The sequence below is a fragment of the Theobroma umbraticum genome, unplaced genomic scaffold (assembly GCF_002168275.2).
Source record: "Theobroma umbraticum cultivar Fairchild unplaced genomic scaffold, ASM216827v3 scaffold_51.0, whole genome shotgun sequence".
Classification (NCBI taxonomy): domain Eukaryota; kingdom Viridiplantae; phylum Streptophyta; class Magnoliopsida; order Malvales; family Malvaceae; genus Theobroma; species Theobroma umbraticum.
Genome location: NW_018397260.1, coordinates 7,803,255 through 7,819,659, shown reverse-complemented (window position 1 = coordinate 7,819,659; position 16,405 = coordinate 7,803,255). Strand labels below are relative to the sequence as shown.

Below are 16,405 nucleotides of genomic sequence, written 5' to 3'. Positions count from 1 at the left end.
ACGCATTTGAGAAGAAACGTTTTATTCTCCAACTAGATATAGTGGAGCATTCACATGGCAAGGAACCAATAAAAAAAAAGAAAAATCAGAAAAATTCATAAGAAAACAGATCTAATTTCAACAAGTAATCGAACGGAAAAAAGAAAGAAAGAAAGGAATGCATTGGCAATTAGGACTGCGCTATCTTATTGAAAAGAATCAAAGAATTTTACATTTGGTTGTTCAATCGATGACCGAATCTGGTTATCTACCAAGCTGTAGCATGGCAACTCAATATGAGGTAACCGTTATAACAATGATCGCCAAATCATGAGTTGCCAACTTAACATGAAAAGGAAAAGTTATAGCTTCTGAATTAGTTGGTAAGTATGTTAAGAAGTAGAACTCTAGTCTGGATCAAACGTCTGAACATGCACTCTAGCTCAGCCTCAAGATCCTCGATGGTTATTTCTACTGCCTCCAATCTTTTATTTGCGCTTTGCAGTGCCATCTCATCGCTTATATCGTACAAGCTCTGGCAACTCGATCGTACGAACTTTGAGGCGAGAGACCCTTTAGCCGATTTTCTCTCTAACCAGGGTATGGAAATGAGAGACAGAAGTGACTTCACCACGGATCTCTCTCACTTCTCTCATCACATCGACTACCATCATGAGATTGTCGTCTATAGGTGATAGTATGTCAGAAGTGATAGACCTGTTTCTCATCCCTTTAAGCGAGTGCAAACATTTCAGGGTCTCTTTCTTTAGTTTCTTTGCATACCGGTTGTAAACTCCAATTTTGGTTCCAACGTCTGGCTCATCGGTGCTCACTCTGCGCAAAGTACATTGTAGGTCTTGCACATGTTCCTTGACAAGCGACAGAACATCTCTGGAAATGCCGCAAGCATCCAGCATTCTCAGAGATGCTTCCGAAACTTGATGAACCCATTTTTCTTGCCCCTGGTGAACAAGCGCCCGCTTGATCATCGGTGAGTGAAGGAGGTCATTAGCGGAGTTATGTAAGTCTCTAAGAGCATTGAAGTTCAGGTTTGCCATTGTCAACCAAAGAAGCAAGAGAGTGTCTTCCGAGAAGAATTTGAGCGGGGATCCGGGCTGATGGTCAGTGAAGGCCAATGACCTCTCTTGACCATGGGTTTATATTGATTCAATTGGACAAACTTATCCTAAATTGGATCTCAGATCTCGAGGAAAAGAACTATATATGAAGTATCCTCCAGAGTACGGACTGGGGACAATTGATAACAGCTAAGGGACCAAATGTCTGCAGGAACTTTCCGCCTGGGATTGAGAAAAAGCAGCATTTTCAAAGTTGTTAAGATAATGCTGTTGGTGACATCGACTGGTGTAGAAAAGAATGCATGCACGGGGGAAGGATGCCAGCTTGCGTTCAATTCTTATAAGGAAGAGGCAAGATGTTGAAAAAATGGGGGAAGTCTTTTTTATATGTCACTCTTTTCTATTGTTTTCCTTTCTGGTAGTATGTACTGTGCATGGTCGTGTTTTCTCTGAACACAACATAAAATCCTAAATTAAGATTCACACTCCCGGTGAGGACCTTCCAAGAAGTTTTTGTGAAGGTTCCTTTACATATATAATTTATTGGGGAGAAAGTAATAATTTAGTAGAAAGAAACCAAGTGGATTTGTAGTTTTATTAACCATAATTTTCCAGACTGGGGAACATGGAATTCGATTTTGCAGGCCAAAAGGAAAATGACAACTTGCGATTTTCTGGGATAATTATTACGGTCTTTATTTACGTGTTCCAATTAAGCTCATGCTGCCATGCATGATAAGATGACTTTGCAGTGGCAAAGATGGCACAGATGGCAAACTCACTTCAACTCTATAGCTTGGTTTGCTGCATGACCCCTAGCTATTATTCGTTGAAGATTGGTCAGAGGCTACCTCTAGCCTGTCCGTCTCTCTCTCTCTCTCTTTTTTTATTCATTTTTAAATATTTGTAAATATATTTTTAAAGCATTTAATATTCATTTTTTTATATTATAAATACATTTTTCATAATTTTTTTTCACACTTTTTCATATTAAAAAGTATTAAACATCTATACCATAATTTTATCTCATATTTTAATATAAAATATATAAAGATAAATTGTTTAATAATTATTCCAGCGGAGCTCGGATTTTGAAATTCTTTTCTAAACTGGACTTTTGGGCTTTGGTTTTCTGCAAGCCCACATTTACTATGAGATAGAGAAAACAGTGTCAAAGCCTATCCATATGTTCGGTGGGTGTAAGGTCCGGTATCATTGGGCATCAACTCATCAACTGGATTTTGAAATGAGTGATCGAAACAAATTATTTTCAATAATAATAATATATAATAAATCTATTTTAAAAAATAATATACCAAGTTTTTAAATATTATTTAAATTGACAAATAAATTTTAAAAATTTCATGAAAGAGTTTTGGATATATCCGGATCACATAGCTTGATCCTTTTTATTATAATATACACACAAATGGTGTATAAAAAAGAACATATTTACACGTATATACACACATGTATGATTAAATATTAAATAGAACTAAAAGTTAGTACTATTAGCCTTAATTTAACAATTTAAATGTTTAAGGCGGGTGGATTTTAATTATGATATCTGTATAAGAACCTGAATAATGAGTTTATACATGAGAATCATCTCCAATCATATCCAAAGTCACAAAAACAAGATCATATCACCTTTTTCTTTCTTTTTTTCTGAAATAAATCATTGATGCATCAGGCCACTTTCATGTGAAAAGCAAATTATTACGTGAGAATAAGCAGTGTAAAACGGGTGGTGGCAATTCGATAAACTCTGCTTTAGTAGGTCTTAACTCGTAATAATGTGAATTATCATTCATTTTAATTATGGTTTAAAATATAAAGCGTTACACCTCTGTCAGTGTTGACTCAGCTATGCACTTCTGCTATAAATTTCAAGAGAAAAACAAAAAGACCTACTAGTTCTTAATTAATTCAGTGTTGATGACTTTCGGTTTTGCTTTTAAGTAAGATATAAGCTATAAAGATCCGCTTGATACATGTAGGCGGACTGATAACTTGGCTCTTCCACTGTTTTTTCCTATAATTTCTTCATATTGATGTTAAACTGTTTCATCCCAGCACTATGAGAAATATAATATATGGTTGATTTGCACAAGAAAACAAAGATGGACCGCGACAGAAAAAAAAGGGAGCTTAAGGTGGGTTTTGTCCGTAAATATATACCTGTGTTTAAAGTAAACATATTTGTTTAAATTTGAAAAAAATTAAAGACTTGAGATTTAAATTCAAGACAATCTCAAGTATAATTGATAAGGGTTAGTGAAGGTATAATCTTTTATTATAACTTATAAGATCATTAAATTTCTTGAAATTTTTGTCATTCTAATTATGTTGGGTCATTTCAAATTAAGAGAATAACTTTTCACTATAGTACTTTTCTTTCAACAAAAGTTGGATTGAGAATGTGTTTACCTACTTGCAAAGTTCCCACTGTCCAAATTACCTGGTCAGAACTCAAAAGCTTCCTCCAAGAAGTCCAGGTGGGGGCTAGTGTTTAACTCACAAGGAGGTTAAATATCGAATAAAAAAATGAAGTTAGACAAAATATTTGGTGGTCTAAATTAGAATGTTAAAGACTTGAAAAGACGATAGGCGCCAACACTAGACCGTTGCCTGCGCTGCGGTAATCAAGCCAGCCTTACTTTATCCTACCTTTGCCTATGACTTGTCACTTATTTACAGCCATCATTACCGACCAAAAAGCTTAATCTAACAACTTTTCTCCAAGAGTCAGCGATCATCACCTTTGAGGGAGAGAGTGAGAAAAAGGCCAGGGGGAGGCCCTGGGAAAAAGGTTTAGAAAAATTCTATTTTAATTTCTACTTTATTAGGTTGTAATGCGACCGGGAATCAAAAAGGTCCAACAAAAGGTCGTTTTCCTGTCAAGAAATTCTTGGAAAAGTTGTACACGTAACAAAAAAAACCACAGCTAGGTCCAACGAATGAGTCTCTTCTGATCTTCAGAGAGAAAAATCATGAAAACTAGATGACCTAGTGTGCGCACATGTTGGATCAAAATTCATACGCAATTTCAGGCACGGATGGATAAAAATGACAGCAGTCTGACATTTGAAAAAGAAATAAAGAGGTGTTTACATGGTTAAGAGCCTGATCCATTGGCAAAGTCTTCTGACTTAGCTTGAAGACTAGTGTCCCAAAACCTTGGTTATGAGCTTTTTGCTCTCAACAACTTGACGGGATGAATTGAAGACATCTATCTATGTAAGATTTGACTTACATATCTGGAAAAGAATAAGAAAAGAAAACTGATGTCGTATCACCCTTGACAAATTGTACGCATATGGCCAAACTTGGTAGTTTGATTCGGAAAATCAAAAACCGGGGTAGAAGAATAAATTTACTGCCGTCATTAATTTTCTGCCATTTTGACCCAATCAACGAAGCAGTTGTTAGCCATGGAAATGGGAATTAATTAATAATTGCTGAAGTTGATTAATATTCCTTAAAAATCAGAATTTGTTGGTTGTTAGGGTGGAGCCCCGGTGAACCCGAAGCTGTGGAAGAAATTGGGAGTGTAGGTCCAAACAGAGGGTTCCCTACGATTGACTGAATGGCTCAAAAAGCTGAAATCATGCTAAGGATAAGACTTTCTCATCGTATCTCTCCCTACTGCATATTAATTAATTTCTTCAACTGTCTATTCAACTGAAGAACTTTATTTGTTGAAGAAAATGACGACTATGCTACTTTTTCGTATAAAAATTCTTCCGTGGATTAATAGTACTGGTTTGGGTTCTTATTCATATCTGTCGGTAAGATAAGGGAATGACCAATGTATTAATTTTTCGTTCCCGTAAAGGAACCAAATTTGTTTTTGATGTAAGCCTGCAAGCTCTCCATGCTTTGCCAAATTCATGTTACAAGCAAAATTCTCAAACCAAACAGTTTCACTTTCAAGCTACTACTAGACTGATTCTGGTTTAAGCAGGAATCGAGAAGCAAGACAAATACAAAAGAAAGAATGTTACAAGCCCAAATTTGTCGGTCGAAAAGTTTTTGCACGGATAACCAAGCGTATCTTATCCTTTGCACGTGTTGGCTATGTTGTTTGGTCGTAGTACGGAACCAGTTGACGCTTGAAAGAGAGGGCTCACGAGCATTAAACACAGCCTAAGGTCAAATTTGAAGATAACAAAATGGGCCTCCAGTTTGCCAGCTACCCCTATGGCGGCCACCTATCACCTCGCACCAGTTGGCTCGCAGATCCAAGCGTTAGTTTAACGTTGCTTCCTCAATTTATCAAGTAAAAAAATTGTTTAAACTAGTCCCCTTACAGAGATTGTGCATGTAGCTGTTTTATTTTTAATGTTAATCATTCGATAATCATTGGAGGTTCGCGATCAAGAAATCTGATTAACTTATTCTCACATTCCTAGTCGAAATCAACGCGGAAGAAGGGAACAAGAGCTATAGCTAGTACGATGGCTAAATACAGACATATACTTAGTCAATCTGGTGCCCTCTCTTTCTGTTCACATGCATGGCTTTAAGATACAGCTAAGACAAAATAATGGCAATATTATTAGACTGAGCAATGTCCTTTTGCTGCCCAAAAATAATGGCCAATTATGCACACAAGTCATATTGTTCCGAGCATTGATTTTGGTGCCAGGCTGGGCTTGGAAAAGGGGAGAAACTCTAGCAAATTCCGGGAGCCATACCTGCCTGCCCTGCATCATTTTGCTTCTTGCACCGCATTGGTGATGACTGATTGTTTGAACTGATTTTAGTTTGGAAATCTGTCGAAGAGTCAAAAGAATTTATGAGATAAAAAAAGCGAAAGAAAGAAAAAAGAGAAACCAAATCAATAGCAAATGCAAGAATGTCTGTGTTAGACTACGCAAGAGTCTCGGCTGAGAATTAGCTATGTGAAAAGACAAGATCTTGGTCTAATCCCTTCTATATGAACATCATTGATCAACACTTGTATATACTGTTATGAGCAGTTTAATGAAATTTACACTTCCTGCTTCAAACTTAACAGTCTGTAAACACTGTGTAAATTATTTCGGCGTATCTCTGTCTCTCATGAAAAGGAAAATGTTGTGCAACGTGGAATCAAGCCAGTGGATGAGAGCATCAAGAGAGGTTGCGAAAAAACGAATCCTGTCGGCGAATTTGGTAAAGCAAAGTTTTCGGGGTTTCGAGACCCACGTGGCGCAACAGGAGTCCACGCGTAACAAAAGTTATCGGTGCTACAACTTGAGATCCTATAAATGGTGTAGTTCCATGTTCCTCTTTTGGTATTGGGTCCTCCTTTGCCTCAAGAATCTTTGGAAAATACCCTTTAGCCTTTAGCTTTGGGTTAAATCAATCAAATAGAAAGAGCAGTAAAAAAAAGCAAAAGAAAAATACACACCAAAAAGAGGTATGGAGGAGAATAAAGCGGTGAATTCCAGGTTCAAAAGGGTTTGCGTCTTTTGCGGAAGTAGCACCGGCAAGCGAAACTGCTATCGTGAAGCTGCCCTTGAGCTGGGCAAAGAGCTGGTACTCCCCTCACGATATACATCATTGAATTGATCAAAAGCTACTACTGATATATATTCTTTTCTCCAATACTTTCTTCCTTTCATTTCGTTCAGCTTTGCTAACAACTTGTAACTAAGCTCCTTCCTTGGGTTTTACTTTCTTGGCTCTCAAGGTCTCCAGGAGGTTGGATCTTGTTTATGGTGGAGGAAGTGTCGGGTTGATGGGATTGGTTTCTCAGGAGGTCCACCGTGGTGGAGGACATGTCTTAGGGTACGAATACATATCTTCCATCGATCTATATTCCTGACTGGAAATTGATTTTCTTCAGCAGGATACTGAATTGTTCTTGCTGTTTATTTTCCTTGTTTTATCCACAGAATTATCCCCAAAACTCTGATGAGAAAAGAGGTCTAAAATCTTTCCATTTGGTTTTTCTTCTATCTTAAACTAAATAGTCACTTTTTCCTGATACGTCACTAAACCATAATGCAGAAATATGCTTTTGGTTTTCGTTAAGCAGATAACAGGGGAAACAGTAGGAGAGGTCAAACCTGTTGCGGACATGCACCAAAGGAAGGCTGAGATGGCCCGCCATTCTGACTGTTTTATCGCCTTACCAGGTCTCTCTCAAGTCTCAATCCTTCTCCCTTAAAAATTAATGGTTCTAATTGATCATGCTTTGCTTTAGTTTATTGTTTGTTTTCAATTGATCAGGTGGATATGGAACTCTGGAAGAGTTATTAGAAGTCATAACATGGGCCCAGCTTGGAATCCACGACAAGCCTGTAAAGCCACTTAATGTCTTATCGTGAATCTATTTGGCTTGAAACTGGTTCTAAAACCATACCAACTTTTATTTTTAACTCTTTTTGTTTCATATCCCCACAACAGGTTGGCTTGATTAATGTGGATGGCTACTACAATTCTCTGCTCACCTTCTTGGACAAAGCCGTGGATGATGGATTCATCAGACCATCCCAACGTAGTATTGTTGTCTCCGCTCCGACTGCAAGAGAACTTGTCCAAAAACTGGAGGTGGGTTTTTTTTTTTCCAACGTTTATTGGCATATAATCACAAGTCTATTATTCAATTCTTGGGTCCATTTTAGCAGTACTATTTATTTCGTTATTAAATTATTGTAGTATATATCTGCTCCGAGAACTTAGGATAGTGTTTTGTTTGAATAGGAATACGTGCCACTGCATGATGGAGTTGTTGCTAAGGCAAGGTGGGAGGCTGAACAATTGGAGCTGAATTCATCTTTGCAATTTGAAATTGCTCGTTAAAAAGAGGACAAAGGTCTCTCTTTCGTTAGTTCTTTACTTTTCTTTTCTTTTTTTATGGTTTTTCCGATCAGCAAATGTAACTATGCAACTAGCTAGGGTTCCTCCTTTCAAGTTTTGTATGTACCGTGTTACTCTAGGATAGAAAGGAGAAAAAATCCTTGGTATAAAAAGGAAAAACAAACATTGTTAGGTGGCTGTTAACTCCTTGTGTTGGATGAAAACGGCAAGTAGCAAGTGGTGTTTGCTTTGTCATAATGCCAATCTGTAAAAGTTACAGGAAAAGAACACGAAGGAAAAACAAAAAAAAAAAAAAAGGTGTTTTTTATTCTCTTTTCCATGCCTGCTGTTTCTGCTCTACCCTTCTTTCTCACACTCTTCCTTACATTCTTTTGAGCTATTGCAGTTTGGAGGTAATGATTCCATTATGGAGTTTTGTCAAAGCTTTTTCTTTTTTAAATTCATGTGCAGTAGTTCAAAAATCATGGACCCAAAAGAAAATTTCTGCTCAATCACAGTGAATACTGAATGGTAACTGGTGAAAGAAGTACTTCCAGTCTACCAGGAGTGGTCGGAAAAGCTTGGCAAAAGCCATAATTCATGTATTTTCTTATATTTTGAACTCCCCTTGTGCTTCTTTTTTGGTTTTTAATTCCCCGTTAACTGCAAGAGAGAAATCTTCAATTTGATTGGAGAGAGGGAATACTGACAGGGAATGATGAGTGGCCTGAATATTAGCTAACTAATCATAGCGGCTTAGCAATCCGCGAAAGGTCACGTTTGAGGTCTACGATTTCCATTTTCCAATTTCCCACTTGCACCGCTTTCTTTCTAAATTTTCTATGGTCATCAATTTAGTGCACTGTTTTGATTTTGAAAAGGCTAAAAAAAACAATAGATAAGTACTGGTAGTATAGTAAAAAGCAGAAACAGTAAGGCAGGGCAAACTCTTTGAGCCTTCAGATTGGGGTTTGAGTTCTCCATGGGTGAATGGCATCATTGGTTTTTTGTGTTGGGTACCACTTCACGCGTTCCTTATCCGGACTCTGGCCTATCTATCTAATCCCAGCGACCTCGCCAGTACGCGTAAAACTTTTCCATGTCAGCTACTTTGATCTGTCTTTATCAGCATCATGCTGCTTCCCCTTCTTTGTTTATCCCTGATACTATTACTCTTTATTCTCTGCATTTTGACATTTTAAAACCCTTAATGTACCATTAAACATGTTTTTCTATTATCGGTTGCCTACATGATTGCCCGAGATGATATCACGGACCAAATGTAATTCAGCTTTTGCATTATTTGTTCGGACCCCAAATGATTACGAACATGTTTTCTTTTTTGTAGCTTAATGTTTTCTCTAAACTGGACAACTGGTTATGGAATCTTCACTGCGTAAGGTTTGAAACTATAATCATAATCATATGTTTATCAATCCCCTGAATTTTAATTTCCCACCACACCTTTCATCCAATGCGTTTAGGTTAGGTACCCATCAAAACTGACAATATGAAACCTTACACAGTATCTTTCAGTGGTAAACACAGAGATGAAAGATAAGGAAACAGAATGTAAAATCATGTAAATTTGGAAACGACTGTCCCAAGACTTAGAATGTCCACACGTTACAACAGATAGATTTTTTTTTTGTCTGCAGGAGGAATGTCTCGTCGGACCCAGCTAATCATGGAGAGTCCACATTCAATGGGCTCAGGAATTTATCCCCACCGCACCTGATAAGCATTGAGCCATCAAAGATTAATAGACTGGACCTCCAGCCTACCTCGAGTGCTATGCAGGGAACTCCAGATAGAAAATATCTTTTACTTGGGAGTGAAAATGAAGGGGGAAAATAGCGAAAGAAGTTGAGACAAAGGGAATGTTACAAGAAAATACGTCCCCATCAGACGTCGAAGCACTACTTCTTTCTCCACAACCCACTGGAAAAAAAAAAAAACCCACCCGATTTCCATTTACATCATGATCTTTTGCTGGCAATGCAGGGTAGGCTGTGGCTTGTGCGGGCTTTTGGTCATGGGAGAGTTCCGCAAAGTTTTTGGGATTGCTTAATGAGCCGGTGGTCCTCCTGGTAGTCACTGTCGATCGGGCCCAATCGAATTGCAACTAGTGGTTGTTTTGAGGCTTGCTTGGGCCCCTACAGCAGTAAAAGACGTGTGCAGTGAGGTAAGCCATGTTCTGCTAAACGCCTAAATCCTCAGCTATTTATCTCCTTCCTAACCCACTCTGAATTAATACAAGGGCAAAAGAAAGGAAACACGAGGCTGGCATCCACCGCTCCACACCATTCTCCTGCATTGATGAAATGCTTCAAGCTCTTCGGACAGTCGTTTCCAGTGTTGTCACCTTTCAATTTCAATTGATCATAAGAGAACTGCACAATATAACCACTGGTTTTCCTTGGGTTTGGTGATGCGTCAGTGTTAACAACTTTTTCAGTATTGGATCATTTTCAAGCCCAAGGATCAATTAAACTCGAATGGCAATTATTGCCCATGGTACAACTTTTATCGTTTTTCGTTTTCCTGGAAATTTGGGAGGGGAGGCTGAGGTTTGGGTTGGTTTCGAATTACTATGGTCCCCCGTCACCGACTTTGGACAATTTTTTCTGGAACGTTCAGTTCGGGCCCAATGGGGATCGCCCGCAACCACAAACCTGATAATAACAACGACCCTGAAGTCTTAACGATCAAGCCGATTAAGAGGTTAGGTTTAGCCCAAAGCCGAAAAAAAAACACAGTTCAGAGATATTCGTAATTGTAAAGTAAATTTGGCTGAGAAAAATCTAACTCTGCACCTTAATCGATCTCCAATCTAGATGTTATTTGGCTCGATGATACTTATGCAGGCAAAGTGTTGTTTTCTGGCCAACAGCGAAAGCTGATATTCTCCTTCACCTTTTTGCATGGTCTTGCTGAAAAAAAAGAAAGGGTTTATATTGTTTCGTCACTACATGAGATCACTGTAAAGCTTGTTACTGAATTCAGATGTTATCAGAGCCTTTTCCAGGTTTAAGAGAGAAGATATGAGATCAATTACAGGATAATTATAGCTTAAATTTGTGCTGGCAAATCATATGTACATAATGTTCGATAATTTACAGGATATAGGGGGGAAATCACATGGCAGTTTCTTTTGAAAAACTAGGACGCCACTGGAGATGATCTAGCTGTGTGTTGTGACAAAGAAAATTGGATTCCTACTGGCTCAAAGTATTAAGAAGGGAGACTCTGGTTTTGACAAGCTGCCTGAACATTCTCTTTAATCCATCCTCAAGGCCATGGATACTCAACTCTAATGCTTCCAGCTGTTTCAGCAAAGTCTGCAATTGCTCAACGCTTGTTTGCTTGCTTAGCTTCCGGGTGGTTTAAGGCAATCAGGACATAATTCATTTCTTCCATTTCATTCCCTTCTAGTCCTTCACATGCTATACGAGTCGGTCGCATTGCCTTTGAAACCAAAGACCAAGGGCCTAGCCTTGATCTTGCCTTTGGTTCAGGAATGGATCCTAAGATGCATTCAAGCACTGAGGATGCTAACGGTAGCCCCTAGATTGCTGCCTTTGTCAAGAAGTACTGAGCTTTTGAGACACCTGGAAACCCTTTCTTCATGGTTTTGATAGTGGTCATGTAGTTTCCAATCTTTCATCAGGAAGGCCAGTTTCTCCAACTCTTTTTCTTCGGACAGACGATACAAGATCTTGAACAATCTCCTTCATCTCCGACAAGACATCTCTAGTGATTCCACACACATCCAACACCCTAAGAGATCCACCCAACACATTTTCTACCCATTTGTCATCTCGTTTATGGGAGAGAGCTTGTTGAATGAGTGGCATCTTAAGCATATCATCAACATAATCGCACAAAGCAAGAAGACCACTCAGCTTGTGGCATACTGTTGTTCTAGATGTGGCTTCTGAGGCCTTTAAGCTGTAAAAATGTTCTCTAAATTTGCTGTTGCAGGGTGAGATATGGAGGGCAAACGGACTGAACGAGTATGGTAACCAAGTTTTGCATCCATCTTCCTTTCTAGCACAAGCAATATATACAACACTTGAAATCAAGGTACTGGAATTTGAAGCTTAAGTTCGTCAAACCAAGGAACCAGCTATATATATATGAAGAGAGGAGACAATGAATCTTGTCATAAGGACTTCATCAGGATATCATATGGAGGGGCTTCCGATGGTCCTGGCAATGTCTTCTCATTGCTACATCCTCAGTTGAGTATTACTAATAAAAACTATAAGGATAAAACAAATTAAAAGCATGCCATCCTACCAGCCAGGTAGATCAGAACAACCTCTCCATATTTGGCTCAGATTTAGTTCATTCCTGTGGGCAGACAAATGCTCAAGGTTAGCCTTTGGTTAGCAAGTAAGAAGAATCCTGACAGCTGGCGATCAACTTGATTTAGAACTAATAGCTTCATCACATTATTAAGTTCAACAGCCTGTTTACGTCTGACAAAAACTAATCCATGATTGATGTTTGTGAATTGGTTTCAATAAGCATGCTCCATTGTTTTTGGAATTTCGAAATTGATTTTCAGCATGTCCTGGTAGATGATGTTTACTTCATTTCTTTGTGATTCAATTAAGCCTTAATCTTGACGGAAAATTCTCCTAGACTTAAAACTAATAATCAAGTAATAATCATGCAGGAAGAAGTTTTGACCATAAAGAATTCTGCAGCGTTAACAGAACCATTAGAATCATCTATAGAATGCAAAAATTTTGGTGCAGCATATTTCAGTCAATAAAAAGTATTGTCTTAATGAGGACAAAAGAACAAAATCTTAGAAACTCCCACATAGAGGGTATACAAATCCTTAATTCCTCCAAATATTTCACTAAAACTTTGAGTCTGATGTGGCTGACATCTCTAATAAGCCCAACTTGGTGAATTCTGTTCAATTATTTGCTTGGATTGTTCTCAGTTTAAAAACCAGAAGGGATCGAGGACCAAGCGGAAGCGATGCTTATACAAATTTCCTCTATTTACTTTAATTTTCTGTTTTTGTGTACAAAATTTCAAAGAAAACAATCATTTACTGATATTTATAAGTATATTCAGCTAAGTTATATAAGTCGATTGGACCTCAACAGCAGCAAGTTTTGCACTTGGACAACATCGACGAAATTTTGGTTTCTTCTCAACTTCATTGGCGTAAGCTTCTTAGTCTTACATTCGTGAGATTTGGTTTGAATCAACTTGAAAACCAAAAGTAAACCAGTTACCTTTGACTCAGAAACAGACCATGGAACAGATTTCAACACTTTCGGACTGCTTGCTTCAACTTCCCTTGGCAAACCAGCTATCGTAGAATAGATGGAGCTCTCTAATACAAATTGGTGGGAGAAATTGTTGAACATTTTCAAATAAAAGATATGATTTTATATCAAAATAGAAGAAAAATTGTGATAGTTAAAAATTAAAATCAAAATAAAAGTTATGTTTGTTAAAAATAAAAATAAATAAATAAAATTAAATTAAATAAAAATAAGAAGAAGAGTCACGAAAAAATCAATAGAGTAACTCTTTGAAACAGACACAATCAGTGTCTGTTGAGAACAGACATCGATACCTATAAAAAAGGATCCTTTTTAACATCAGAAAAACAGTAATATCTCTCATTTTTCTTCCTCAAACATCTTCCAAGTTTTCTTCTATATCATTTTCCTGCAGAAAAAATATTATAGAAGTTTGATAATCTTGTTATACTCCGGTGAGTGCTTAGTGGATTGATTTCGTTAATACAAAACGTCATCAATCATTGAGTTTCATTATGTCTTCGAGATTTATACGTCAGTAACTTTTTTACACATTATAAGTGGGGAGTGAGGGCGAATAAAACTTTAAAGACAGTAGCATTGATATACGCCTTGAAGCCAATTTTTAAGCTTTTTTAGTTTGGTGTTATAACAGAAATCTTCATTACTTTTAATTAAGAGTTCGATAAACCAATCTATTAATTAATATAAGAACATTAACATTAGGAGTATAAGTTGCTTGATGATTCTACTTGCAAGTTTTATATTTGGAAAGAAAACAATTCCTACAAGTTTCTGGACCCTATAGGGCGTCTTTGATATTAAATCAAAAAGCATAAAATTCATTGAATTTCTATTAAATCGTAATTTAAGCTGCTCATATCAATAAGCAACTATGTCCTAAGGTCCATGTGTTATCAGTAATGTTCAGGATAAGAAAAAAATGAAAATATAAAAAAAGATTAAAAGAAAAAGGATTAAAAAAAAAAGAGATTTTGGGGAAACGATTTCTTCTCTGGCTTGCCCACTGGACAATGTACATATATAACTCATTCAATTTACACAGCACTATACAGCAAAAATAACAGACAAGCCCCCTGTAAAAGAATGGGGATGTCAGTGGATATCGCTAGATCAAAAAATGACCCAGAGGGCACTGGTTAATGGTTGACAATGTTGAGAAAGGACACCCTGGTTTTGATCAAACACCTGAAGACACACTCCAGTCCCTCTTCAAGCTCCTGAATAATTGATTCGAAGGCCTCCAAATCCTTCAGGGTCTTCCGTACTTGGGTGATATCAATGCTTTTGCCTGACTTGTTCTTGATAAGAGCTTCTAAAGTATGATCTAGTTTATCCTCTTTGTCCTCAATTTCACAGGATAAACGCTTGGATTGGATCAATTTTGAGACCAAGTACCAACCAATTGACTTTGGTTTTGGGTGGTAAACAAATAACAATAGGGACTCGAACACTGTGAGACTAACTGCCTCAACTTCTTTTAGCATGCTAACCACGGCCACAAAGTCATGGTCATTTTCCGGGATTGCCGCATTGCGTTTCTGCATCCTCTTCATGTTGCTGAAGCACTTGCAAACAATTTTACTAACTTGTTTTCTTGAGATGAAGTACTTTCTTATCTCATTTGCGAGGCTCGATTCACAACCATTCCTTCTGCGGAAGGATGATTCCAGATCTTGAAGGCAACCTTTGATCTGAGAAAGATCGTCCTTGGTTGAGCCTCATATGTCCAACACCCTGAGAGATCCATCCAACATGTCTTCTACACATCTATCGAGCAGTTCATTGGAGAAAGCCTTTTGGGCGAGTTGCAACTGAAGCAGATTATCAGCACATTCATACAAATCTTTCAGAGCAGACAAGTTCTGGCATAGAACTGATGGAGAAGAAAATGTTGCTTCTGAGGCTCTAAACCTGCGCAACTGATCCTCAACATCGGCTACAAAAGGGTGGGATTTTGATGGCAAACTGTTGGAACGAGCATGGAAATATGATTTCATTGTTGCAATAGTAGCATCCATTCTTTTTACCATTTTCTTAGCAGATAACTTATTGCTGAGATGCACATACAGAGTTAGATGTTCAGGCCATTCCTACTAGGCAGCTTTTATATAAGGTGAAGGGAGACAGAAGGTATCCTATTTAAATGTTCAGTTGGCCTTGATGTGGCATTGCCTGCATGTAGTCAGCTGATGTTTCATCATTGAAACATATTATGGAGAGAAAATTAGAATATAGTCGTCTGCATCAATCTGCTAACCTGTCCCCCAGACATTAAGATGTAGAAGCCACTTTATAATATTGCAAGTTTGTAAAAGTTTTGTTTTATGACAGGAAATTGCGCCAATCCCGTCGATGGTTTAGCATCTGCCAACAAGTGGAATCCTTTTTCTTTCTTTGGTTGAGAACCTTTAAAGCAAGTCTATATAGCCAGGAATCTTTACAGCTCGATGTTGATTTGAAATACATGCAGTCCGTGCGCATGATATTGATGAATAATGAACTTATCATTTGCTGAGAAATCATTGAATAGATTTCTAACCAGTCCATAAAATTTCAAAAAACAGAAGGTCATCCATGGCAGATAGATTTTTACCCATTGCCCGGGAATAATAATAACTGCAGAAATCTGAAATGTGACGGCTGTGCACCAGATTATCACTGCCTGATTAACATATTCTTCTACTAAATGATTTGCTAAAGATAATTGATAATTACACAAATTTAAAAAAAAAAATTGATAATTACACGTAGAAGGCATCTTGGAAAGGTATAATTCCTTTTGTGCAATTACTGCAATTAACTATTTTTGGAACTAAAGGAGAGCCCTGAAGGGGGAGAGGCAGAATTATCAATCAATGTCCCAGGATACACATATTGATTATCTTGCTTAAAGGCAAGTCTCCTTTAATTTCCAATGATAAGTAGCAATTGGAATTAGAATTGACGCTGCGAGTTAAAGTGAAAATAAAAATTAGCTCTTGACTATGCCTTTAAGGTTAATAACCAAATTTCTAATATTGTAACTTTAAATTTAAATTTGAGAGAAGAACTTAGTAATATTATTCGATGATTTTGATTTCTGACACTCAACCTGTTCTAAAATATTATTTACTAGACACTCTACGTCAGTAATGCAGTTAGAGGGTGTTATTGTGAAACTATAAATGCATGGGAAGAGAAAAGGCAATTGGAGATCAATATCCAATGTGTTGAAATTGGTTTTGTATGTATTTGTAC

The 16,405-nt window shown here is 37.5% G+C and overlaps 2 protein-coding genes across 2 annotated transcripts; one reads left to right on the top strand and one right to left on the bottom strand.

Annotated features, from left to right (window-relative positions):
* Window positions 1-355: 355 nt before the first annotated feature.
* Window positions 356-1,068, bottom strand: LOC110416532 (DUF241 domain protein, putative (DUF241)). The gene is given in 2 exon segments (XM_021428537.2): window positions 356-617; window positions 619-1,068. Coding segments are annotated over 2 exon segments (681 nt in total). The 5' UTR covers window positions 1,038-1,068.
* A 5,384-nt stretch (window positions 1,069-6,452) lies between these two features.
* On the top strand, window positions 6,453-8,183 carry LOC110416688 (cytokinin riboside 5'-monophosphate phosphoribohydrolase LOG5-like). The gene is made up of 7 exons (XM_021428735.2): window positions 6,453-6,584; window positions 6,739-6,836; window positions 6,944-6,974; window positions 7,087-7,186; window positions 7,281-7,351; window positions 7,458-7,601; window positions 7,755-8,183. Exons 1-7 carry the CDS (start codon window positions 6,468-6,470, stop codon window positions 7,851-7,853), a joined length of 660 nt encoding a protein of 219 aa, XP_021284410.1. The 5' UTR covers window positions 6,453-6,467; the 3' UTR covers window positions 7,854-8,183.
* The last annotated feature ends 8,222 nt before the right edge of the window (window positions 8,184-16,405 follow it).